This window comes from Peromyscus leucopus, chromosome 7, assembly GCF_004664715.2.
Source record: "Peromyscus leucopus breed LL Stock chromosome 7, UCI_PerLeu_2.1, whole genome shotgun sequence".
In the NCBI taxonomy this organism is placed as follows: domain Eukaryota; kingdom Metazoa; phylum Chordata; class Mammalia; order Rodentia; family Cricetidae; genus Peromyscus; species Peromyscus leucopus.
Window position 1 is genome coordinate 14720662 of NC_051069.1, and position 25248 is coordinate 14745909.

Sequence of the window (25248 nt, forward strand, 5' to 3'; positions counted from 1 at the left end):
ATGCCAGGAACTAGGGTGACACCCCGGCAGGAGAGGCATCGCAAACCCCCGCTTCTCTGGCTAGATTATAGACATCTAACGTCCCCAAGCACATAAAAGGGAGCATCAGTCCTGAAAAACAGTTCAGTGGATCAATAAAGGTTTCCTGGTAAGGATGGAGGTGTGGAAAACAGGTCCTTCCTCCCTGGTTTCTAAGTCTCAGGGGTAATTTTTGCCATCCAGCTCCCAAGGCCACACCTGGAGAAGACAGCCCAGGGGAGGCCTGTAGAGCAGAATTTAGAGTGTAACGTCTTGGGTAGCAAGTAAAGAAGTTGAAACTTCTGGGATCTTTCTTATTGGCCTTGCCATCCCCAGAGGGAGCAGAGACTGTCAGAACACATGGAGCTGTGTGGAATAATCTTTCATTGATCAAATGTGGCCACTAGATCAGAGTTGGTAAGGGACTTCCTCAAGATTCCCAAGCCATGTTCTCCCAAGTCGTCCCTCTCTGCTGTTTTATGCTTATGGCTGAGGTTTCTCTGCCTCACAATGACCCTATTCCATATCCAAGGCAGCCAGCTGCTGGGCTCATCGTATCCATGTGTATACTCAGATTATTTCTGGCGGCTCATGAAACACAGGACAGAACCCACTGCGGATGCGTGAAGTCAGTATCGCCCATGGACTCCCAAGTCCTGTTCCGCCTGGAGATACACACACCGTAGTCTCCATGCCTATAGACTGAGATCTGGTGGAGGAGCTGAACGTCCAGTTGTACTCATGGCCGAGTGCCAAGTGTCCTCAGGGTGCAGAATGACAGGGTGGCCCCAGCTAGAGGGAGGCTCACCAACAAAGATGTCTCTTAGCAATAGCTTTGGAGAAGAGAGAAGGGACCCCAAGAAGCCTGGGAAGAGGTGAGGCCAGTGAGGAAAGTGTTCAGGAAAACTGTGTCCAGAGCCAAGTGGACACAAAGTGCCCACATCCTAACCCGGCTGTGCTTGCCAGAAACCTCACTTAACAGAGCTGAGTCCCTAGGGGCCCCCTCCTACTCTCTGCCTCATTCCCTTCCTCAGAGGCAGGTCTGTGGCTTGGCTGGAAGCTGCAAGGACTGAGGGAGTACTGCTCTGTGGGACAGGCCACATAGCTAAAACCCGGCGGGCCATAGGGCCCCGCGGAGGAGGCCCCAGCAGGCGGACCAGGTTCCTGAAACCTCCAGACACTTCCAGCCTGTTGCTTATTCATTCAGAGTAGGAAAGCGCCAGCCTAGCGAGCGGCCAGCCAGTGTGGGGCTGGCCATGTAAGGGCCCCAGGAGGTCTTGCCCGCCCGTGCCCTGCGGAAAGCCTCGTGCAGCCCTGGGCACCGCCCCTGCCCTGCCCTGACCCCTTGGCCTCGAAATGCTGTCATCGGAGGAGCCGTCCCGCTCGGGACAAGGCCAGGATGGACAAAGCTAGAGCCTGGGCAGGCAAGGAGCCGTCCTGTCTTCGAGGCCGTGGGAAGAGAAGCACGTACCGGGGCCCACTCCTGAGAGCCTCTCTGCCCACCTGGCCTCTGCAGAAGGGCCACGATGGCTCTGGCCGGAGCCGGCAGCCAGCTGGGGACCCTGGTGTGGGGCGCCTGTCTGTGCGTCCTGGTGCACGGGCAGCAGGCGCAGCCAGGACAGGGCTCGGATCCCGGACGCTGGCGGCAACTGATCCAGTGGGAGAACAACGGGCAGGTGTACAGCCTGCTCAACTCGGGCTCTGAGTACGTGCCCGCGGGGCCCCAGCGAGGAGAGAGTAGCTCCAGAGTGCTGCTGGCAGGCGCGCCCCAAACGTCTCAGCGACGCAGCCAGGGGGGACCCCGGCGTCGGCAGGCGCCGTCCCTGCCCCTGCCCGGGCGCGTGGGTTCGGACACTGTGCGCGGTCAAACGCGGCATCCATTCGGCTTCGGCCAGGTGCCCGACAACTGGCGAGAGGTGGCCGTCGGGGACAGCACAGGCATGGCTCGGGCTCGCACCTCTGTCTCCCAGCAACGGCACGGGGGCTCCACCTCCTCCTCCGTCTCGGCCTCGGCCTTCGCCACCACCTACCGCCAGCCATCCTCCTACCCGCAGCAGTTCCCCTACCCGCAGGCGCCCTACGTGAACCAGTATGAGAACTACGACCCCGCGTCGCGGACCTACGAACAGGGCTACGTGTACTACCGCGGTGCGGGCGGCGGCATGGGCGCGGGGGCGGCGGCTGTAGCCTCGGCTGGGGTCGTGTATCCTTTCCAACCCCGGGCACGCTACGAGGAGTACGGCGGTGGCGGCGAGGAGCAGCCCGAGTACCCGGCCCAGGGCTACTACCCGGCTCCAGAGAGGCCCTATGCACCGCAGCCCCAGCCCCAGCCGCAGCCGCAACCTCAGCCCCAACCCTCCGACGGCCTTGACCGTCGCTACTCGCACAGCCTGTACAATGAAGGCACCCCGGGCTTCGAGCAGGCCTACCCTGATCCCAGCACTGACGCAGCGCAGGCCCCCGCCGGGGCCGGTGGCAGCTACGCTGGTGATCCCCGCCTCGGCTGGTACCCTCCCTATGCAGCCAATGTGCCTCCCGAGGCCTACGTCCCTCCGCGTGCGGTGGAGCCACAGCCCCCATTCCGCGTGCTGGAGCCACCCTACCTGCCTGTGCGCAGTTCTGATGCGCCCTCGCCGGGTGGGGAGCGGAACGGCGCCCAACAGGGCCGGCTCAGCGTGGGTAGTGTGTACAGACCCAACCAGAATGGTCGCGGTGAGTACCGTCCTTGGCTTGACATTTTGGTCACAGGTGAATGCTGCTTCAGGGGTGCTCCAGGGTCCTCTATCTCTAATCAAAGGTCTCCAAGTAGTGGCTGAACAAGAGCTGTGTAGCAAACAGTGAACAGCTGTGTGCCTCTCTTCCCAGCCTGCCCTGAATCCATCCATTATCCATCAGGGTCAAAGGCCTGCATTCTGACTCTGGCTTTGGGGTAATCAAGGAAGGACTAGCCAGGCTTGAAGAAGTACTTTACAGATCTCACTGGGGTCAACTAGGGAAAGTCGGGGAAAGCCCTTGTCCCTGCTTCTCTCTCTTCCAGTCAGGGACTCTCCGATGACTCTTAGAAGTTACTATATTATGCCTATGCAAAGAGTGAGGCAAGGATCGTGGGCACTATGGACCTTCAGGGTCAAGAGGTCTTCAGGATGCTTCTAGAGGTACAGCAGTGCCCCTATGGCCGGGCCTCTGTGAGGTGGCTGGCCCTTGGTGAAGGGCCAAGGGCAGCACTTGAACAAACATAACTTGCAGACCCCTATGAGGGGAGCCCATAAGGCTGGGATGCCAGAGCCCACTGGCTAGGGCATACTGAGCACTAAAAAACCTGAATAATGAAGATAAGTAATGTTTCAGTGCATTAAAAATCTGTTATGAACAAATATGTCCAAGTTTTAAGTAGACTCAGTAATGGTTCCATAACCTGAGACAAACTGAAAAATCAATATGGGTCCTGTCTTTATTTGAAACAGGATATTTGTTCATTGTAGATTTTTTTGCATTGATTTTGCTTTTTAAAAATATCACATTAAATATTACTTATCTTGGCTACTGTGCTTTTTTGGTGTTCCCTAGAACATAACCCAGGCCAAAGCTCCAATGCTTCACGTTCATCTTGGCTCTGAGGGAGAGTCCCAGGAAATGTCTGGAGACAGGCCACCCTCTGGCTTTCCCCGGGGATGAAGCTATGACCTATTCTTGGGAAGGCCAGGTCATCTGCACACAAGGGTCGGGGTGGAGCAGTCTTCCTCCGCCAGATGGGCAGCTTCCACATGTGCTCTTACTGAGACAGGGGCCAACTGTTGTGTCTGGCCAGTGCTGGATGGCCATCAGCCCGTCCTCGGCTGTCCTAGAATCCCCTTGCTGATGCTGTCCATACAGGGCTGTCTGCTCTCCGGTCAAGGTTTCCACTGAGTTCTCAACGCACACGCGGTACACCCTGAGGGCAGTGCCCTCGGCCCACAGTTCTCTGCTCCATACCAGGGCTGCTATACCAGGGCTAGCAGGTGACGATGAGCCTTTGTGACCCAAGGGCGCTGGTACCCAGCCCAGCCTTGGCTCCTCAGCCTCTGTCAACATCGGATAAATGCTGAATCTAGACAAGATGGTCTAATTGAAGAGCTGCTGCTTGGGGCCTCCTGGGCTGAAGGCCAGGGGAAGGAGAGCCTGGAGGGTAGGGTGGTTCCTACTGTGTCATATATCCACTGCATAGCCTTGGGTCCAATTCAGTTCTGAATCCTACTTTGAAAACCACAGGAGCTGGGGGTGAATCGGAACAGGGGGGTGGGGAGCCTCTACGATGCAATGCCAAACATTGATGGTGACAATGCATGGAGGCCTTGGTCACCAGCATGTCACCGCCTGCAGCAGGCTGGTGTGGCTTTGTGCTGACGTGCCCCAGGAGCACAACCTCGGAGGAGAGGGTGTTTTACCTACCAAGTGCTTAACTGTTGTGGCTGCTTTTCTTAGAATGCAAGACCTCAGCTCAGTGGTGAGCTCAGCCAGGAGGGCCCCACCTCCGGACTGAGGAGAAAACCAAGGCCTCAAATGCCACAAGGCTGGCAGAGGCAGGCCAGGGACAGCACATCTGGGCCTTGAGCCAGTGGGTTTTCCAGGGCCCCTCTGTGGCCTGTGAATTTTCAAGGAAGTTATTTGGTTCAGAGAACGACCAACCAGGGCAAGGCTAATGTCTGGAGTGGGGTGCTTGGTGCTCAGCAGGCTCCAGCTGCTGCCCCAGAGCGCCACGGTTCATTTTGGATCAAATGTGATTCTCCCCTGAAGACAGTATTCTTGGTACCCAGGCTGGCATCCATCAAATTCAGACTCTGCCCTGAGAGAAGCACAGCAGAAAGAGCACATTGGTGTGTGATTAGGTCAGTGTTGGGAGCAGACGCTGTGGGAGGGAGGTAGAGAGGAGGGTCTCCCTCACCCACTCTGACATGTCCATAATTCAGCTCTGCATGGGGTTCTGAATTTATTTCACTTCAAAAAGCAAAGGAGCTGGGCCGAATGATGACGGCACACGCCTTTAATCCCAGCACTCGGGAGGCAGAGGCAGGCAGATCTTTGTGAGTTCGAGGCCAGCCTGGTCTACAGAGTGAGTTCCAGGAAAGCCAGGGCTACACAGAGAAACCCTGTCTTGAAAAACAGAAACAAAAACCAAGCAAACAAAATCACAGGAGCTGGGAGCGAATCAGACTGGGGAGGAGGAACATCTGTAATGAATGCTGAGTGTCTCTGCTCCAGAGGCTCAGAGAGGGCTTCTCAGAGGAGGTGCCCAAGCATTGTGCAGGGGATAGTGATCAGCATCTTCTAGGATCCCCCTCCCCCGATCATGGAGGAAATAGGATATGGGGGCGGAGTTAGGGTACATGCTAGTGTGGGGCCCCCAAAGAGACCAGAAAAGGGACATTACACTCCCCTGATAATGGTTCCTCCCTTCCACCCTCCTAGTCTAGGACCATGGAAAATCCCAGCCCAGTGAAGTCCAAGTCATGTACTTGAGATCAGCCCCCCAGGCCTGGTGTGGGAGCCCAGGGCGGATCCTCCGAGGCTGACTTCATCCCTCCTGGCCACACACTCAGGGGTCTGAGGCCCAGCTCTGGCAGCCTGTGCTTGTGTGTGGGTGTGGATCTGTCCTTACAACACCAAACACATGTGAGCACCGCCCACGTCCCCCCTTGTGTATGTGGCTTCCAAGTGTCTGTCCCGAACTCAGTTTCTGCCTCAGCAGCCTTCTCCTCTTTCCTCTAATGCTGGGTGCTGGGCTGCTCAGGGCTTCTGCAGTACCATTGTCTCCGAGGCCGGAACAGGTCACCAAGGTGAAGGAGGGTTTATGGAGGCCCAGAGAGGCTCACATCCCTCATTCATCTCTCACGACACATCTACTCAGAGAGGCCTGGGGAGTGGCTGGCTGTCTCCCAGGGCTTCTAGGTCCCCTGCCCTGTGCCAACCCCCCATGCCACCTCTCCTTGAGACTGCTGCCAGGCCCTCCTCTCCCAGCATCCTTGCTCCAGCCCCTGCTTGCCTCAGCCCCATGTTCTTTGAGCTAGAGGTCTTAGTGCTGAGATGCCCCCAGTCCCGGAAGACCATGGCTTTCCTCCCAGGATCTCCCCTTCTAACTTGGCCTGCCTCATCAGTCCAGGGCTTCTACAGTACCATTGTCTGTGAAAGACATATCCCCTGAATCTGGAACAGGTCACAAAGGTGGCTGACCATCAGGGCATCCCTGATGGCTGTTCAGCCTTGCCTGGCGTGTGTCATCCATTCCTGGCTTGACAAGGCCAGTTGGATCTTGACACGTGCACCTGGCATCTCCGAATCTAAGGTTCTTCCTTTCTGTTCCCTTCCTTTCCTGCTCTTCTTCAGGCATCCACAGCCACCATTGTGCTGCTTCTGGGACCACATGTTCCTTTAACATCTAAGGGTGCTTCCAAGGTAGTACCCTTTTTAACCAGCCTCCCGCACTGCAGAGGCCCTCAGTCCCTGGGAGCAACCCTGGCTCCCTGCCCTCACCCCAACCGCCCCTCACTCACCTGAGCCTAATGCCCTGTTTCCTCAGCCTGCCTTCCCCTCTGGGTCCTCTGCTCTCCTCCACCGCGCTTAGAGTAGATGCACAGAAAGGCAGAGGCCTCCACCCAGCGAGCTTCCAGAGCCAGAGCCTCCAGGCAGAGATGGAGTAGCAGCCTGCTAAACCGCGTGCACCTTCTGAGCCTTGTGACCTACATGTGGGATTTCATGATTACATTTGTTCCCACAAGCTCTCAGTGACACAGATCACAGGCCCTAGGAAGATGAGAAGAGGGAGCCCAGTAAGATGGCACAGTCACACCATGCAAGATAAGCAATGGGAGGCAGGACAAGAGCCCCACCCCTCTGCCAGCTGGGCATCTCTGGGGCCCAGCCCCCCTCTGCATTCACTGGTGAGGGTTAGCCTCCAAGTGACTTCCCGCTTGGTCTCCTTTAATCCTCAGGTCGCAGCCAGGTACTGTGAATTGCCCCATTCCGTGGACAGCATGAAGGGCTCACTTGCTGACTTTTGATACTGAACCCGGGACTCGAGTCCATATGAACTCATCCTGTGTTCATAGCCACGCATTGTTTTTCATTTTTTCTATGTATTACTGCATATCATGCAAGCTTCATTCATCCAGCCATCCAGCCATTCATTCATTTGTTCATGCACTCAAGCATTCAATTGCTATTTGGGTACTGGCTAGCACAGAGAAAGTTGTAGAGGGCCATATAGGTAAGTGGCAGCAAGAGAAGGGTGTGGATGTCTGAGGATGCAAACAGGGTTCCCGGCAGCCTCCCCCAGGCAGACTTCCTGTCTCCTGGCTCACGACCCTCTCATATGGCCTCCACTCCCCTGCCCTCAGCCTGGACGTCTCTGTGGAGCTGGCTCTTGTTGAAACAGATGTCTGAGGGTAGCTGCCACTGCTTATAAATGAGTTACACTCTGCCAAGCACTCTTCCCATTTTCTCGTTTAAGCCACCCAACAACCTTAGGTATTGTTACAGTATAGGACAGTGTTATCACTCACTTCATACAGGAGGGAGCTTCGGCTCAGAGAAGCCAAGGCCGCAGTCGTGAGCAGCCAAGCTGGACCCAGGAAGGGTGTCTACCCTCTCGAGGCCCTGCTCTCCCTCTGCTCTACCCTAAAAAACAGTGGCACCTAACGCAGTGTTCAGTGACTCTTTTGTCTGAGTTTCTGGAGGGGGGGAAACACAATGTTTTGTTGTTGTTTTGTCTTGTTTTTGCCTTGAGGTTGAGACACTGTCCCCTCCCCCCAGTTATTGGGGTTGGTAGCTAGAAGAGTCCTTAGTGCCTTTGCAAGCACCGGGCTACTGCTGGGCTTAGTTCTGTATACCCCCCCCCATTTCCTTTCTCCTGATGCCCTGGGGGGGCATCTTCAGAGGTCTCTGGACTCAGGATGGGCACCTCTCCCCCTGAGCACCCTGCTGGAGTCAACCCCATTTCCTTTCCGCGAGCCAAGAACACATGGAAAACTCCCCAGGCGGTGGCTAGAACAAGCAGGAGAGGGAGGGAACTGGAGGCCAGAAGTCCAGCCAGGCGGCCCACACCTGCTTCCAATTCCTGTGCCCAGCATTCCTGTGGAGCAGCCGCGGGGGCAGGAACCCCGAAAGAAGAGGCTGAGCCTTATTCCCACCCATGGCCTGACCTAACTGCCTCCTCCCCGCTGCAGCTGGACCCAGGGGTGTTTTGTGTGGGCTCAGGATTACAGAGTAAGGGCTGGGCCTGGGTCCCTTGCCCCTCCCCCGCCTGTGATAAGTCCCTGGAAACCAGGAATCTGTTTTTCAGGAAGTGGGGAGGGAGTCAGGATGCCAGACAGGAAGGAGAGTGCCTGAAGGCCAGTGCCCTCAAAAGTGTCAAACCGTGGAAGACAGCCCACCCTTCTCCCTGCTCATGGGCCAACTAGAACCATGCATTTCCCAAGCCTCAAGTAAAAGGGTTTTTGGGAACTAACACCCAGCTTTGCTTGACAATGTAGAGAGTCTTCCACAGGCAGGTGATCCCAGAGTCTTTGTGGGTACAGGTTCTCACACCCTTGCTCACTGAGTGTCTGCAGGTGCTGGTTCCTGAGCACCTGAGCAGGTAGATGAACAGTGCCCTGGATCCATCCCTGCCCTCTCTAATTCCCAGCCAAGCTGTAAGAAACCAGACACCTGGCTTAAGTGTCCAGCTCCCAGGCTGACAGCTCAGTGGAGGCAGACCATAAACCCGACTGCTCTCAGGAGCTTCTGTCCAGTTGAGGATTGTAGATGGCATCTCTTGAGATGTGTGGTCATCTGGCGGGTGTATGTTAGCACCTTACTGCGTGCTGAGCCCTTACACCTGGGTATGAATGAGAAGAAACACGAAATGTTTGCCTTTTGGACCTTATGTTGTTGTTTACAGACATAACTCGTAGGTAAAGTGGTAGGCGCTGTGGATGACGTCGAGGTAGCCAAGGGGATCAGGAGTAGGGGGAAGGGAGCAGTTTTCAGAGGTGGACCACCACAGGCCTCAAGAAGGTGACATCTAAACCAAGACTTGAAGGAGGCATGTGAGTGAGCCATTTAGCCATCTGTAGGAAGAACATCACAGATGTGTGTGTGTGTGCGCGCGCACGTGGCCAGTGCAAAGGCCCAAAGATGGGAATTTGCAAGTGTGCTCCAGCGTGCTTAGGCTGAGTGAAGTGGAAACAGAGATGGAACAGGAGACTGAGCAGAAAGATTAACAGGGCTCAGACAACAGAGGACACTGTGAAGTCCCAGGCCTTTACACTGTACGCTAGGCAGCCACTGCAGGCAGCTAATGGCTGTGCTGGGGGTGTGTGGTGGGGAAGGAAGGTAGGGATGTGAGTGTTGTAAGAGGAAGCAGGGTGCTGGGAGAGGAAGTTAAGCTTGACAGGTGGGCTCTGCACCTGATGATGGTGTCACCCCAGAGTGAGCGGAATCAGCCATGAGTAGGGGAGAGGCATGCATGCACAGAAGTACACAGTGAGGTCAGAGTTCAGAGGTAGAGAGGTCAAGCTGCGGTGTTATGCAGCTGTTTACTGCTACTTACAATTCAGAGTTCTGGAGTGGCAGGTTAAGGACAGACCACGGAAGGCCTTTGCTGCTATCCTGAAATGTCTAGGCTCCACTCTTTAGGCAGTTGGGAGCCACTGAAGGTCCTAGACCTGGCTCTGTAGCCATCATAGCCCTCTTTCCCAGCCTGGAATTGCTGCTTCACCATGGGGCAGAGAGGCTTTGGTAGCTACCTTGCCTGCAAGCTAGCAAGAACAGGTGGAGCACCTCTGGGCGGGTGCTGACAACTTAATGTTCCAATTATTAGCTAATCATTTCCTGGGTTTGGGAGCTGCCAGCTCTGACCCACTCTGGCTCATCTTTATTCAAGTCTGAGCCGGGCAGGGCTTTCCGCTTTCCCCACCTAGGGGCTCCTCTGGAGTCTGTCTGTGTTCGCTTGCCAAAACATCCCACTCAGCACATATTTCACAACCAACTGATGGGTTTCTGCTGGACTGTGTTTATCCTCCAGTCCTGGGCTCAAGAGATTAGGGCTCTGTTGGATTCCACTTCCCATTCTTTGAGAGCCCCAGCAGCAGGGGCTTAGTGAACACAGATGCCAGGGGAGGGTTATGGACCCCACAGAACCCGCAAAGCTGGAGGAAAACAGGTGAGGTATAGACATGCACAAGCCCACACACATACTCGGCAGGAGGGAACAGATTTCTAACGAGGCAGGAAGGGTTTGGGTCAGCCAATGGGATAATTTCCTGACTGTTGAAGCATGGGCTGCTGAGGTCAGGAGAGGTCTCGGGCTCTTGCCCAAGGCTGGAGGATTGATTGAATAGCTCTGAAAAAGTATTTTTATCTCCAAGTGTTTATGGATCCATCCAACCTGTGCACAAGGGCCGGTTAGTTCAGTCTTCCCTGCATCCTTCAGATAGGGCAACAGACTCACATAGGGGAATGGGCCAGTGCACTGGGAAGATCAGCACAGTGGCGAACTAACCTCTGGAATCTTAGGCACCAGAAGACCCCACTTGGATTCTGCCCAGGAAGAGGCTCATGGTTATTGCCATCACGGGAGTGGTCTAGAAGTATCAGACCTACCCTAGAACAGGAGGACAGGGTAGGCTTGTCCTGAGGTCGCTGGCTTCAAGAATCAGTGTGGCTAGTCTTTGCATAGAATGCTGGCTGCCACAGAGGACTCTCTGAGAACAGAGCTGAAATGCAATGTTTGGCTTTTCCCTGGGCTGGATCTTCATTGTCCTGGCCTAGGGGCCCACCATGGCAGGACAGCTCTCTGTCTGCCTGAATAATGACTTGGGACCTGGTTCACTCACACCCAGGCCCTCCCCAGCTGAGCCCTGGGCTTTGGTCATCCCAAGGGTCTTTGCTGTCCTCTGACTCAGTGTTCCCAGTATCCTGGCCCAGGCTGTGGACAGCACATCCCTTCTTAGGGAAGGATGAACACAGGGGCCTGGCACAGGGCTCCAGGCCTGGGGGACGAGGGGATCCGCGCAGACATATGGAGGGAGAGAGGCCTGGAGAGGGTCACATACAAGTCTACCGCACGAGGGGCAAAGCTCAGCCAGCAGTGACCCAGCCACCCTCAGAGGGGACAGCAGAGTAAGGCTGTTCACACAGCCTTTGGGTTCTGATCCACTTCCAACCTGAAGCCTAGAGAGGAAGCTGAACGGGGCTGTAGGTTCCCTGTTAGCTGGTCATGTGTGCTCAGCAAACCCATAAGAACATGTCAAGCCATTCATTGTGTTGTATGTGGTACAGGGCTCAAGGCCACACCCTCCCAGGAGACCAGTCAGATGGGACCCTGGGCAGGCAGACTCTTCTTTAGCAGTGCCAAGCTGTGTACAAGGTCCTGAAGGTTTACAGTGACCGGAAAAAAAAAAAAAATCAAGATACAGTCCAGGTCCTGTAAGACTATCATGTATGTTTTGTGTATATGAATGTTTTGTCAACATGTATGTCTGTGCACCACATTCATGCCTGATTCCCAAAGATATCAAAAGAGAGTATCAAATTCCATGGCACTGAAGTTACAAATGGTTTTGAGCTGCCGTGTGGATGCTGGGAACTGAACCTGGGTTCTTGCCCTCCGCCTGCCCCATTTCTAGAGCCACATAGCCCTGGCTGTCCTGGAACTCACTTGGTAGACCAGGCTGGCCTCGAACTCAGAAATCCACCAGCCTCTGACTCCCAGTGCTGGGATTAAAGGCGTGGGTTGCCACACCCAGCTCTCATTTGTGTCTTAAACACAGCCCCATCTGACACGAACTACACAGTCCATAAAGATCTGCAGGTGCTCTGGGACATACCTAGAGACTGGAGGAAGCCTAAGGGAAGGTGAGAGAAGCTGTACACAGACCATGGACCAGTTTTTTTCTGAACTAATCAGACATGAAAATTATCCCATTCTCCATAGTTAGGAAAACATGATGGTCTCACAGAAAAGTATCAGAAACCACGTTTTTAGCCTCCAGGTCCAGACCTGCGGGTTGGGTGACAGACTCCATGTTGTTGGAAAACACATCTCACCCCCACCCCACCTCAGAATTATATCCCATAACTGCTATCAAGGACCCCTGAATTTGACCCATTTTGGAACGGGAGTGACCACGCTGATTATATACCTGGGCTTCATTCCCCATTGACCAGCTTGCCTGTGGCCTGTAAGCCGATAACAGCAGATCAGACTCCCTTAGCTCTGTACCTGCCAACCTCCACGCAAAGCTTCTTTTATCTCTTTTCAGTCATCGTACAAGTTTCCCCCATGTCCAAGCCCCACAAAGGGAATGGAGCCCAAGCCTGGCTGCTGTCAGAATGTCCTCTGGGATCGCAGCCTGGAGAAGGAGGCTTTGTTCCATTCTGGAAAAACATACCAGCTCAGGGAAGGGCCTGTACTCCCTGGGACCTCAGCAGGGGGTCCTGAGGGTGAGGTGGGAGACCAGGCCTCTGAACTCCCAGGACAGCAAGGGCATGATGGGGGCGGGGGGAAACAGCTAGGGTAGGGGGTTCAGGTGAGTCATAGGGACTCCGGTAGTGGTCAAAATAAAAGACAATGCTAAAATCATGAGAGGAATGATTTCATGTAACTATTAAAACAGACAAAACCAACAAGTGATTTAAAAACCCTACCAGTGTGTGCCAGGGTTGGGGACATTTTCTTAGCTCTGTTGTGGTAGTTGATGGCAGCATACATTTGTCAGAACCTTGCCAAACTGCACCAAAAATCTGTGCCTTTGTGGGTAGAGCCTATTTCAAAAGGAAGTCCATTGTTTGCATTTATTTATTTGATTTGTATGAGTGTTTTGCCTACATGTATGTGTACCATGTGTATGCAGTACCCACAGGGGCCAGAAGATGGTGTCAGATCCCCCTAGATCTGGAGTTACAGATGGTTGTGAGGTGCCATCCGGGGGCTGGGAATGGAACCCAGGTCCTCTACAAGAGCAACAAGTGCTCTAAACTGCTAAGCCATCTCTGCAACCCCAAGTTTATTTTTATAAAAAGAAGAATGACAGGAGGGAGCTGAGACATAGGATCTCCTGAGACTGCCCTGAATCGCTGTATGAATACGAACACATCCATTACCCTCTCTAGTTGGGCTTCCTCACACTTCCAAAGGTATGATATGCCCGCGGATCTTAAAGAGATAGGCACACATGGATGTGGACAGTAGTGTATTAAGCCCCTAACTATTAAAGAAGCAGAGGATGTGGCCTGCTAACCATGAGTAGGATGCAGGCCCTGCCCTTAGAGAGGCCCCCATCTGAACAGAAGGAATCCCCAGAGGAATATAAGGAAACCCCAATAGTGAGGTAGGATTATGTGCATCCCACAATGTCACTACTAATCAGGGGAGGCTGCCTGAAGCGAGAGCCGGGAATGGATGTTCAGACTGACCTGCAGCCCGCCCTAGTCTCTCCAGTGTGCTCCCCAGATAACTCCTCCCAGCAGCCCCAGGGCTTACGCCAAAGCTCCATTAGAATCAGAAAGGACAGTTGATGTCAAAACAGTTCATTTTGCAGGGTCTTTCCTCTTAATACATTGCTTTCGTTTACTATCTAGAGAAAGAAACTGAGGACAGCAATACTAAGATTCAGAGATGTTGATAGATCCAGGTTCAGGGTGTCGAGGATCAGGGCTCAGTGTATGATGAGAATCAAAGCTCATGGTTAGGTCTCAATAAGACCAGGATCAGGGTTCAGTGTGTCCGGAATCAGGGTTCTGTGTGTGATAAGAGTCTAAGTCCAGTGTGTGACTAGAATCAGGATTCTGTGTGTGACCAGGACTAGGGCTTAGTATGTGATCAGAATCAGGATTCTATGTGTGACCAGGACCAGGACTCAGTGTGTGATCAGATTCTGGATTCTATATGTGACCAGGATCTGGGCTCAGTATGTGATGAGAGTTAAAGCCTGGTGGGTGACCATGGTCAACTCAAAGTGTGACCGGGTCAGGGCTCGGTGTGTGACCAGAATCCATACTCACTGTACAACCTGGGCCAGGGTTTCCGGTGTGGTCACTGGGCTCCTTCTTTGGGCAGGATCAAGTTCAATCAGAGAACAAGAGCAGTATAACTGTCCCCAAGTGCCCCAGCCTCAGACCCTGGCTCTCCTGGCTGTCCAGGATTGCACAGCCAGCTCATGAAGCAGCCTAGAGAGGGAGGGTCGGGCCAGGAAAGCTCTGTGGAGCCATCTGGGTGGTATTTATTGAAACGGGGCCTGGGATGGGAGCGGCAGACTGTCTGGTGCTGAATGCTGGGCCCACGAGGCTTAGACCCAGCGGCCACGCCTACCTATTGCTGAGTTGCTAGAGGGTGGGGAAAGGGGACCCCTCCTCTCTCCCCTACCCCCCTTCCAGAAGCTTCTGGGAACCAGTGGATGAGAACCGTCTCCCAGCTGGTTTGAGGTCCCTAGGGTCCCTCGGGAAATGACTGCAAACATTCCAGGGGGCTCATGTCATAGAGCCTAGGCTGGCCAAGAAGTCCCCCATTTGCCAGGAGCCACCTCATCCTCACCCACCCTGTCCTCTAAGCTTCTCCATTCCAAGTAGGTGAGATCACCCTGGCTGCCCAGATCAGGCTGCCCCTGAGGGCCAGGCCCCAGGGAGAAAAGTTCCAGGGCAGGGGCCCAAGGGATGTGTGTGTAAATGTGTGTGTGTGTGTGTGTGTGTGTGTGTGTGTGTGTGTGTGTGTGCAGGCACACACCTCTGTCAAAGACTGTGAAACCAGACTTCCCTTTGTCTGCCTCATGGTCGGGACCTTTAAGCTGATGGGAGTCACTGGCAAACAGGGGGCCTAGAAGCCCCTTCCCATGATTCAAGAGCTCCTCCTTGCCTGCCTTTACCCTTCCGCATTCCCCAAGGACAGGGGGCTGGGATGCTAGAAGGAACTTACAGTCTCTTTTTATCATTTACCGGACAGAATCTCCAAGCCCCGAGAGAAGGGAGAATTTAGGAGCCCCAGGCCCCCCTCTGTAAGTTATCTGTAGAACAAGGATCCCCCCCACCAGTCCCCCATCCACCTGTGCCCTCACTCCCAACATCAAGACCATTCTGCCCTTATTCCATTATGAGATGGGTCTGCTACCTGCCCATGTTCCTGCCTATTCCCGGTAACTTACTCGGACCCTTACAGGCGGAAGAAAAAAGGGGAAGCCCCCTGACCCTGGTGTAGCCTAGAGAACACGCGGTCACAAAGAAAGGTTGGAGCCATCTTTAGACTCCCGCTGGGCCCTGCAGGGTTGGGAGCCAGGCCCTCCCTCAGGTTGGGCACCAGAGGTTGCCCACAGGGGATGCTTGTGGGCTGGTTTAGAGTCTGACGGCCAGAAGTGGCAGCAGGTGCCAAGAAGAACACATCCTGAACAGCTCAGCTGGCACCAGGCTGAGAATTCTGCTGGCCCAGGGAAAGTGTTTTCTTCCTGCCCATCTCCTCCTGCCTATTAATACCCACCTGGCTCTGCCCATGAACCTTCTGGGGCCCACCCTGGGCCCTAAGCCGGGGCTGTCCTGGTGGTCCTTGAAGAAGGCTGCCTAGAGAGATGAGAGGAGTCTCTTGGCTAGTATGCAAAGGTTTCGGGAGCAAGGACAGAGGAGGCAGCTCCGCCAGGAAATTCCTTAGTCTCCCTGGTCCCGTCTCTAAGCCTCTCCTCATGACATGCCATTCCACCTTCCAGACCCCTTTTCCTTCCAGTTCCTGGGTCTTGTTCACATTCCAAATCTTCTAGGGTGTCTCCCTACTCCCACGCCACCAAGCTGCAGAGGCAGCTAACCTGCTGCTGACCTCCTTGAACCCAGGACCCACTGACCACGAGGAACGGCCAGCGGTTTGGTGGAGGAGGTCCTTGGAGCCGGCAGTGAATGGTCTGACCCTCTTGGTACTGTGCTCTTCCTCTCCCGCTCTCTCCAGGCCTCCCTGACTTGGTCCCGGACCCCAACTACGTGCAGGCATCCACATATGTGCAGAGAGCCCATCTGTACTCGCTGCGCTGTGCGGCGGAGGAGAAGTGCCTGGCCAGGTAAGGAGAGCTGGGGGTGAATGGACCAGAGGGCCTTGCGATAGTCCACGGGAGTTACCCAGAGCCTGGCAAAGTGTCTGAGCCTCTCAGAGCCCTGGCCTCCATCTTGCCTGGCTCAAGGGGTGAGGAAAAGGGAGGGCGTGGGTTCTTCTCAGCCTACGCACGTTCCCCACAAGGGCCTTTACTCCACTGTGACATTAATCTTAACACCAGCCCTGACAGAATGGGCTGCCCCATTAGGAAACTAAGGTACCACGAAGGAACCGAAATTGATCCTATCTGTATTTCCAGTGGTCAGTGTGGGTGTCAGGGAAGTTCTGGATGGAGGGCAGAGGGTCGCAGGGTGAGGATAGGTTGCCCGTCTGATCATAGCAGGGGATGGGTAGGCATGGAGGACAGTGAGGCCTTAGTTACGTACTGTCCTGGAGAGAGGAGGAGACCACTGCCCTCGGCTCAGACAGGAAGCACACCCACCCTGCTCTTGCCTCACTCCCCTCTGGTTAATCAGCAGTTCATATTCTGCTCAGCTTCTGTGCTTTGGACTCCTCTCCCTGCCCTAAAAGACCTGGTTAAAGGGGACATTAATCTGCTGCTCTTCTGGACATGAATGCCAAAAGCATATTTTCCCCCTTAATTGCCCACTTTAAAAAATATATTTGTTTATTTGTTTTTACATGTGAACTCTCTTACCTTTTACTCTCTAGGAAACCCTTTGGAATGTCAACATTTATTCATTTTAGACCTTTAGCCCTGTGCCCCCTCAGATTAGCTGACCACAAACTCTCTCGTCTGTCTGTGGTAAGATAAAGAACTTTCAACAGCATATAACTCAATTTACAGCTTCTTTGATAAAACCATCTGTCTTTAAAATGACACTAATCAGAGTGATAGGTAGAGCAATTGATTGACATTCTGGTGAAAGTCCCTTATATTATCACAGACGGGCAAGGTGTCCCTATTCTGGGGACCATGCGTGGACAGCCACTCAGTTGACCTGACTGACCATCAGGCCTTGTCTGTGTCCCTTGTATCCTTGGGAAGAGAACACACCATTTCTGCTGACATTTCCTCTAGTGATAAGGGCTCAGTTTCCATGGTGGACTGCACGAGTCTGAATTTTAGTTAAAGCCAAATTCTCAATACCTTTTTTTTTTTTTTTTTTTTTTTGAACATCTCAAGTGCTCAGTCCTGAGCTCCCAGTTGGGTGAGGAGAATGCAGCCTGTCCCCTGTCAGGGTGATTTCTCTATCTGCCTGGAGTGAGTGACCCCTCATCCAGGCTCTACCGACAGATCTAAACAGGCCGCTGCTGCGGGAACAGAGTGAGAGCCTGGGTGCACAGCTCTGGGGCTGAGGGTAGGGCTGGGGCTGAGTAAGGTCAAGGAAGGAGGGGCCTGCAGGGATGTGGCCTCCGGGAAGGCTGGGTAGAGGATTACAGAAACGCCTGCCTGCGGAGCTGGGGCCCTGCAGTGGGAGAATTCTCCACAGTCAGTTCAAGTGTGGGCTGGAGCCCTGGGCCAGGTCCCACACTGCAGGCTGAACCCAGAGAAGGGAGGGGATTTGCTTCAGTCTCACCACCAGCCTGTGGCCAAGCTGGGCCTAGACGCTAGATCCTGCTGGTTTCCCACGGTGTTCTGAGCTGAACAGCAGGGCAGGATTTCACCAAACAGGCAAGGAGGATGTTTTGTTTCAACCCAGACACAGACGGATTCCAAGCCTCCTCCAGACAGGGCCAAGGGCCTTACGTCCTGGCAGACAGGAGTCTGAGCTGCCTGCTGTCCAGACATATTCTCAGAGAGAGCTAATCCCCACAATGGGCCACCTCTCGCCTCTGGCCTTACAACCCAGTCCCAAATGAGGCCAGCCAGGACAGCTGTCAGTGGTCAGCTGCAAGGAAGGGAGCCGGCAGCCAGGCTCCCCGGTGTGTGTGTGTGTGTGTGTGTGTGTGTGTGTGTGTGTGTGTGTGTGTGTGTGTCCGTGTCCTCGCACAAAAGAAATCCCTCTTTTCTCTCTCTTCCCTGATTCTGATGGGAATTTAAAGTGACATAAGAATGGAGAACAGCCTTCTAGAACGGAAAGAGCACATTCCTGGTCCTGAAACCAGGCCAGCAGGGAGAGATGGTCTGATGGCACCTGCACCAGCCCAGGGTGCATGTGACATCAGGGTGAGCCGTAGGTAGTATTCCGAGAGCCCTCGGGCAAACCAAGGTGCTTCAAAGTGCAACGATCACGGCAGCCTTCCTGGAGGAAGGGACTTGAATTGGGACTAGGAAGCTTAATGAGCTCTAGAGCTATGGCCATGCAAACAGCATGGGAGGAGGGGAAAGAGAGAAGTCTTAAGGGGGAGCAGCCCTTGGAGCTGGTGCTCAGTCTGTAGCGGAGCAGAACATGAAGACATGGGGCCAGGGGAACATGGGGCCAGGGGAACATGGGACCAGGAAAACATGAAGATTTAGCCCAAAATGTTCAGGCCTGACTTTCAGTCACACACGAAAGACATGGAATACTTTGGACACCAGTTAAGGCTCTGTCCAGAAGAAGGAAGAGTTTAGACATTCCTGAGTTATGGCTGTTAGGCTCTGTTTTATTTATTTATTTTAGTATGTGTGCATGTGTGCAGGTGATGTGTGTTCATGTACAAGGGAAGGCCAAAGGACAACCTTGCATGTCATCTTCCAGGATGTTGGCCACCTCCTTTGTGATAGGGTCTTCCATTGGCATGGAGGTCACCAGTTAGGCTGGGCTGGCTGGCCAGCAAGCTCCAGGGATTCCCCCTGTCTCCACCTCCCCAGTGCTGGCATTGGAAGCACACAACTCCATGGTTGGGTTTTTACTGGGGTTCCGACGATTGGACTCAGTTCTCCATGCTTTCAAGGCAAGCACTCTACCAGCTGGGCTGACGTCATCGGCCCAGAACTGTTTATTTTTAAATTATCCTTCAAAGATTTCTATGGGACCCCCTGCCACTCCCAGGGTGGTGGTGGGTGATGTCCCTTGCTGAGTTGCCTGGGAGCTTGTGGCCTGAGTCTGTTAACAGCTGCCAGTCACACACAGAAGGCCAGCCAGGTCTGGGCGGTGTCATGAGAGAAGAAGTCAGACCTCACTGTCATGCAAGGGGTCAAATGTCAGGATCTATGGGGCAGGAGGGGGCTGGGAGGACAGTGGCTGGACATAGGGCCTGTTGTAGTTAGCATACGCTGACTCCTGGTGTCCCAGGACCATCCCAGTCTCCCTGCCTGTCCCCACAGCACAGCCTATGCCCCCGAGGCCACCGACTACGACCTCCGAGTGTTGCTGCGTTTCCCCCAGCGTGTGAAGAACCAGGGCACAGCGGACTTTCTCCCCAACCGGCCACGCCACACTTGGGAATGGCACAGCTGCCACCAGTGAGTGGGACTGACCCGCCTTTGCTCCTTCCTCTGCCGGGCCAGGGCCCAGGTGCCTGAGGCCTCCACGTTAGCACGCTGGGAGATGCGGGTGCTTGTTCCTGCCCTAGGGAAAGCAGGGCTGGCCAGGGACCCTCAGCGAAACGGAGTTGAAAGATGGGCCCCAGCCTTGGTAAGGGATGGAAATGTCTAGAATGCAGGGTTTTGCCCATGGCAGACCGAAACAGGGAGGAGTCCAGAAAAGAAGTAAGGAGCCTGAGGAGGTGGCGTTCTGAGGTGACCTAGCCCCAGAGATGCTACCCCGTGGGACTCAGAACAGGAGGGCTCAGTGGCTCGGAAGCCACCGTAGCCCGTCTTCTGGCTCATCTCATGAGGGGGCAGGGTGTAAAGGGATGCCTCGGGGAGACTAGGCCTTCTTCTCTCTCCTCCCCTAGACATTACCACAGCATGGATGAGTTCAGCCACTATGACCTGCTGGACGCAGCCACGGGCAAGAAAGTGGCCGAGGGACACAAGGCCAGCTTCTGCCTGGAGGACAGCACCTGTGACTTTGGCAACCTCAAGCGCTATGCGTGCACCTCTCACACACAGGTCGGGCTAGTATGGCAGGGTGGGCACGGGAGTAGCTGGATGGGGAGTGGGCCCGCCAAGCAAAGAACGGGCAAGCGCCAAGGCTGTGCCCACTTAGCTCTGGTGGAGGATCTTCTTGCCAGTCCTGAGACCATCACAGCGCCCTGTACAAGCCTCTTCTCTCCTTATCTGAACCTGTCTGTCCTGGAGATAAAAGGTCGTTGCCGCACAGTCTAGATAACACCATGTCTCATTTGCCTAAAGAGGGGCAAAGGTCTGTCCCAAACCATCTTTCCGTAGGTTCATCCACAAAACATCCATATGCCCATCTCTTTTCATCCCTTTCTTCGGCCATCTCTGTCAAACATCTTCAAGCGTCAGACCCTTCACTTCATGCCCCTTCTGCCTATTGGCATCTCCGTCTTCTGCTTGGCTCACCCAAACAGTGGCTCAGCCAGGGCCCAAACCACTGTGGGCCCAGGCCAGGAAGGAAGCACAGAGGCAGAAGCCCCAGCCTGCCTGCCTTGGATGGGCATGGGGTGGCTCTGAGATTCAACTGACCTTTCACCCCTTTCCCCAGGGCCTGAGTCCAGGCTGCTACGACACCTACAACGCAGACATTGACTGCCAGTGGATTGACATAACTGACGTGCAGCCTGGGAACTACATCCTCAAGGTGGGCCTCACAGTCTGGGACATTTTCTCCAACTTGATGCCCATGCGCATCATCTCCCACTTCTAAAAGTTGCTCTCTTCTCTGGCTCTGACCCCACCTCCCCAGCTGCTCAGCTGGGCTGCCATCTGCAACCTTATCTGAGATTATGTTCCTCTCTGGTCCTGTGTCTCTCAAACACACATGCTTCTCTCCCGCTCAAGGCCCCAAGGAATCCTCAGCCCCACGGTAGCTGCAGGAGAGGTGATGATGACATCATCATCTCTAAGTGACAAAAGACCCAGAGAGCCAGTTAGCCCATCCTACCATGCATGGAATGGAAGGCTCCCAGCTCCTTGCAGGTCATGGGCCAAGCCCCAGAGTGTCTGTGACCAAGATTTCTCCCAGCAGGAACCCCTCTTTGCTAACTGGAGTGGTGTGAGCCTACCCCATCCATCATCCCCTTTGGTACTGGGACAAGTAGAAAGTTGTGCTGAAGACACACAGCTCAGCTTGGCACACCCACACACAGTGTAGGGCCGTGTCCCCGGGGCCTGACCCCAGGAAGTTAAATCTTAGCTCCTCCACGTGAGCACATGGAGGGTGGGGATAACTTTGTCAGCTTTCTTAGACCTGCTCCAAAGTTCAGTGTAGGAAGAGCTATGGGGGGGGGGTGGCTTTTCCTGCAGGAAGAGGCTGGTAGAGAGGTGGCCCTCAAAACACAGAACAGAAGCCTCAGTTCTGCTCCACAGGGTGCCCGTGAGTGAGTCCTACCTGATGAGCTACTCACCAAAGACTAACGAAGGCCCCTCTGGGTTCCAGGCAGTGGGCAAACTGACCACATAAACAGTACATAGTTTAAGCTGTGAAGAGTACACTAAGATTTCAAGTAACATCTGTCCTTTTTAATATTTTTTAATTATATTTTCTATATGGGTGTTTTGCCTATATGTATATCTGTGCACTGTGCGTGGGAAGTATATCCAGAGTCTGGAAAATGGCCCTGGATCCCCTGGGACTGGAATATGAAAGGTTGTGAGCTGCCATGTGGGTGCCGAGAACCAAAACCTGAGTGCTCTGGAAGAGCTGTCAACATTCTTAAGAGCTGAGTCAGCCGGGCGTTGGTGGCGCATGCCTTTAATCCCAGCACTCGGGAGGCAGAGGCAGGCGGATCTCTGTGAGTTCGAGGCCAGCCTGGGCTACCAAGTGAGCTCCAGGAAAGGCACAAAGCTACACAGAGAAACCCTGTCTCGAAAAAAAAAAAAAAAAAAAAAAAAAAAAAAAAAAAAAAAAAAAAAAAAAGAGCTGAGTCGTCTCTCCAGCCCTGTTCTTTTTACAGTTCTGGTTTTTTAATTAATTGATTGATTGATTAATTAATTAATTAATTAATTGTGTGTGTGTGTGTGTGTGTGTGTGTGTGTGTGAGAGAGAGAGAGAGAGAGAGAGAGAGAGACAGAGAGAGAGACAGAGAGAAGAGCCTGCAGATGGGGCCCATCCATGCTAGGCAGGCCCTCTATCACAGAGTTGCGCACCCAGCTCAACTGCATTCCTTCTTAAATGTCCTGCAGTGACTGGTGCCTACCTACCCCTGCCAGTCCAACCTGCCATGATTTGTCTCTGTAGCTCTTTCAAAGAGCACAGGCCACGCTTGGGCTATCTTCTCAACGAATGTTGGCTTCAGGGCACGGTAAATACCCTGGCATCAGTCGGGCCCTCGATAGGTCACCTGGACAGAGATATGTGTTAAACAGCTGTGAGTGTTGGGAGTCGAGTAGACCAGGTGTTGACCCCCTTGGTCCAGCCCTCGATACAGTATTCTCTGGGGCAGAAACTGGCAATAGTGCCCTCTGCTGGGCCCTCCTGGAATGAGCTCTGGCTCTGGGGAAGTTCCTGACTCCTGCTGAGAAGACAGTCGATGTTTTCTTGAATGACAGCTATCCTTGCTTTCCCACCTTTGTCTCTTGATCCCAGATCTCTGTCCCCCACATCTGTCTCCGCCTCCGTGTCTCCCTCTCTGTCTGTCTGCCTCTCCACTGCCTTCTTTGGCGACCAGATGGGGTGCAGCTTCCCGACAGGCCCCTTTTTCTCCATTTCTCTTCTCCAGGTGCATGTGAACCCCAAGTACATTGTTTTGGAGTCTGACTTCACCAACAACGTAGTGAGATGCAACATCCACTACACAGGTCGCTACGTTTCTACAACAAACTGCAAAATTGTCCAGTAAGTGTTTGCCCACCCCGACTCCTCCCCCAACCGCATTCCTGCCTGAGAAGCAGGCAGGACTCCCAGGAATACCTAAGACGCCTGTACTTTGGCTCATTGATGGCCAAACACAGCTATGGATGTATCTAGAAGGAAAACCCTTGTCTGCACCAACCCCCGAGATGAGAGCTCATGATGGGACTCAGGCTATGGGGTATTGACATGGGGTCCAATCCTGTGACCCCCTAGGATATTCAGATAGAAACTGGCAGGAGGCAGATGTTTGGTTAAATGCGCAGGTTCTGCAATCCTAGTCTGCGGATTCACGCTCTGATAACACCTTTGTTCTCAGAAGTACCTTCTTCACACATTTCCCACGTAAGCTGGGCATGAGGGCTTTAGGCCTGGCGCCAGCATGTCCAGGTCTCCAGCACATGGAGGAACTCAGAACAGCGGGCATGCTCATTGGTGTCATTATCAAGGGGACTGGGTTAAATAACCCCAGGAGTAGTTCTCCGTCACACAGAAAGTTAATAGAATCTGGGCCTGGGCTTTTAGTATACGGTTGCTAAGCAGGGCCAGCGGAACTCAGTCTCCTGAAACCCTCCTTCCAGGAAGAACTTTGCAGAGAGACCCTCTGCTTACAAACTTACAACCCCTCTCAACCCCCTATAACTTTAAAATGTTTGTTTAGATCAAAGCGATATTCTTCTCCTAAAGATGTCCCAGAGCTTTAAGCTGCATTCTTCAGTTGAGGTCAGACTGTAGAAACTCCAAGTCCCCAAGTACATTTTAACCCCAAAGCATGTGCTTGTCAAAGGATGGCAAGTATAAGAGGTTAAGCCTGTGGGGTCAGGGCTGAGTGTGTAACCAGGTCAGGGCTCAGTGTATAGTCAGGATTGGGGCATAGTGTGTGACCAGGATCAGGGCTGAGTGTGTGAACAGGATCAGGGCTGAGTGTGTGACCAAGATCAGGGCTCAGTGTGTGACCAGGATCAGGGCTGAGTGTGTGAACAGGATCAGGGCTGAGTGTGTGACCAAGATCAGGGCTGAGTGTATAGTCAGGATTGGGGCATAGTGTGTGAACAGGATCAGGGCTCAGTGTGTGACCAGGATCAGGGCTCAGTGTGTGGCCAGGATCAGGGCTCAGTGTGTGACCAGGGCCAGAGTACATCTAGAGACATCTCTTTTATCCACAAAGCTAACTATCACTCCCACTCATATGCTCCCATCTGAAAGAATGGGTCCTGCCACCTCCACTTCGGTACAGAGATCAGGTTCCTCGGGAGTAGAATCAGACTGCCATCACCCAGGACAGGACAAGTGGGTGAAATGACCACGCCCTGCTGTACACAGGAAGTTTGGCTTTCATAGGCCTGAGTTTCCAATGCCTTCTTGCTCCAAGGCCCATGAGGATGTGTCTCGGGCCACGGGGACCCCATAAGCACTATCAGGGCCCTTAGAGGGTGTAGACCGAAGCATCTGGGCCACCTCTGTGCTCCCCTAAGGCATGTGGCTGTGGAGGCCAAGGCCCTCGCTTCCAAGACCTCTTTACATAAGTGCTTGGAAAGCCTCAGGTCTTATTAGCGTGTCCCCGTGACCCTGACCACAGGCAGGCTGCTGGGCCAGTGTGCACAGGAAGCTTCACAGAGTGTTCCCAGAAAGGCCACGGGACTGAGACACGTGGGTTTCCATCATCTTCCTGAAGAGGGGAAGGGAGAAATTTTTTCTCCTTTTTAAGGGAAAAAAAGGGAGCGGGAGGTCAGAATTAGAAGGAAACAACCAGAGTAGCATTTCCTGACAACAGCAGCTAGACCCTGGGTCAGCCGGCCGGAGGTATGCTGGGACTGTGCTCTAAGAGGTGGGAGGCCCCGAAGGACCTCTTTTGGAAGCCTGAGTGCCCCGTCCTTTTGCCCGGAGCCCACACTCCTGGGGAAGATGGGGACCTCTGCCTGCCCCACCCCGGGAACCTTATCTATAGTGAGTCTGTCAGGGAGGCGGGCCACCTCACAGATGTCATGTCATTAACCAACTCTTTCTTTCCTTAGGTCCTGATCTCTGAGTGGACAGACTCCCCACCCCTCATCTCTCCTTAAAAAGCAGGCCCTGCTCCCAGGCAGCCTCTCCAAAGAAGCCCAGTCCCCTAGCCTAAGGGCAAGGGCAGCTGGCGGCTGGGGCATCCCTCCCTGCCGGCCTCAGGGAGTGAACGTGGACCAAAGCCACAGGGACTCTGGATGCCAGGCCCCATTTTTGTACCTAACTCCCTTCTACAACACCGTTTTGTCTGTTGTTGGTTTTTAATTTTTATATTTTGGCCATCCCACACAGCAAGATTGCCCAGGTGCTGAATAAAACAAGGGTTTTCTAGTCTGGAGTTCT

At 53.9% G+C, this 25248-nt stretch overlaps 1 protein-coding gene across 1 annotated transcript; it reads left to right on the forward strand.

Annotated features, from left to right (window-relative positions):
• The first annotated feature begins 1161 nt into the window (after window positions 1–1161).
• Window positions 1162–25243, forward strand: Loxl1 (lysyl oxidase like 1). Its single transcript, XM_028892514.2, has 7 exons — window positions 1162–2730; window positions 15953–16061; window positions 19308–19445; window positions 19880–20036; window positions 20596–20691; window positions 22772–22887; window positions 24918–25243. The coding sequence occupies exons 1-7, from the start codon at window positions 1545–1547 to the stop codon at window positions 24922–24924; spliced, it is 1809 nt and encodes a 602-aa protein (XP_028748347.1). The 5' UTR covers window positions 1162–1544; the 3' UTR covers window positions 24925–25243.
• The last annotated feature ends 5 nt before the right edge of the window (window positions 25244–25248 follow it).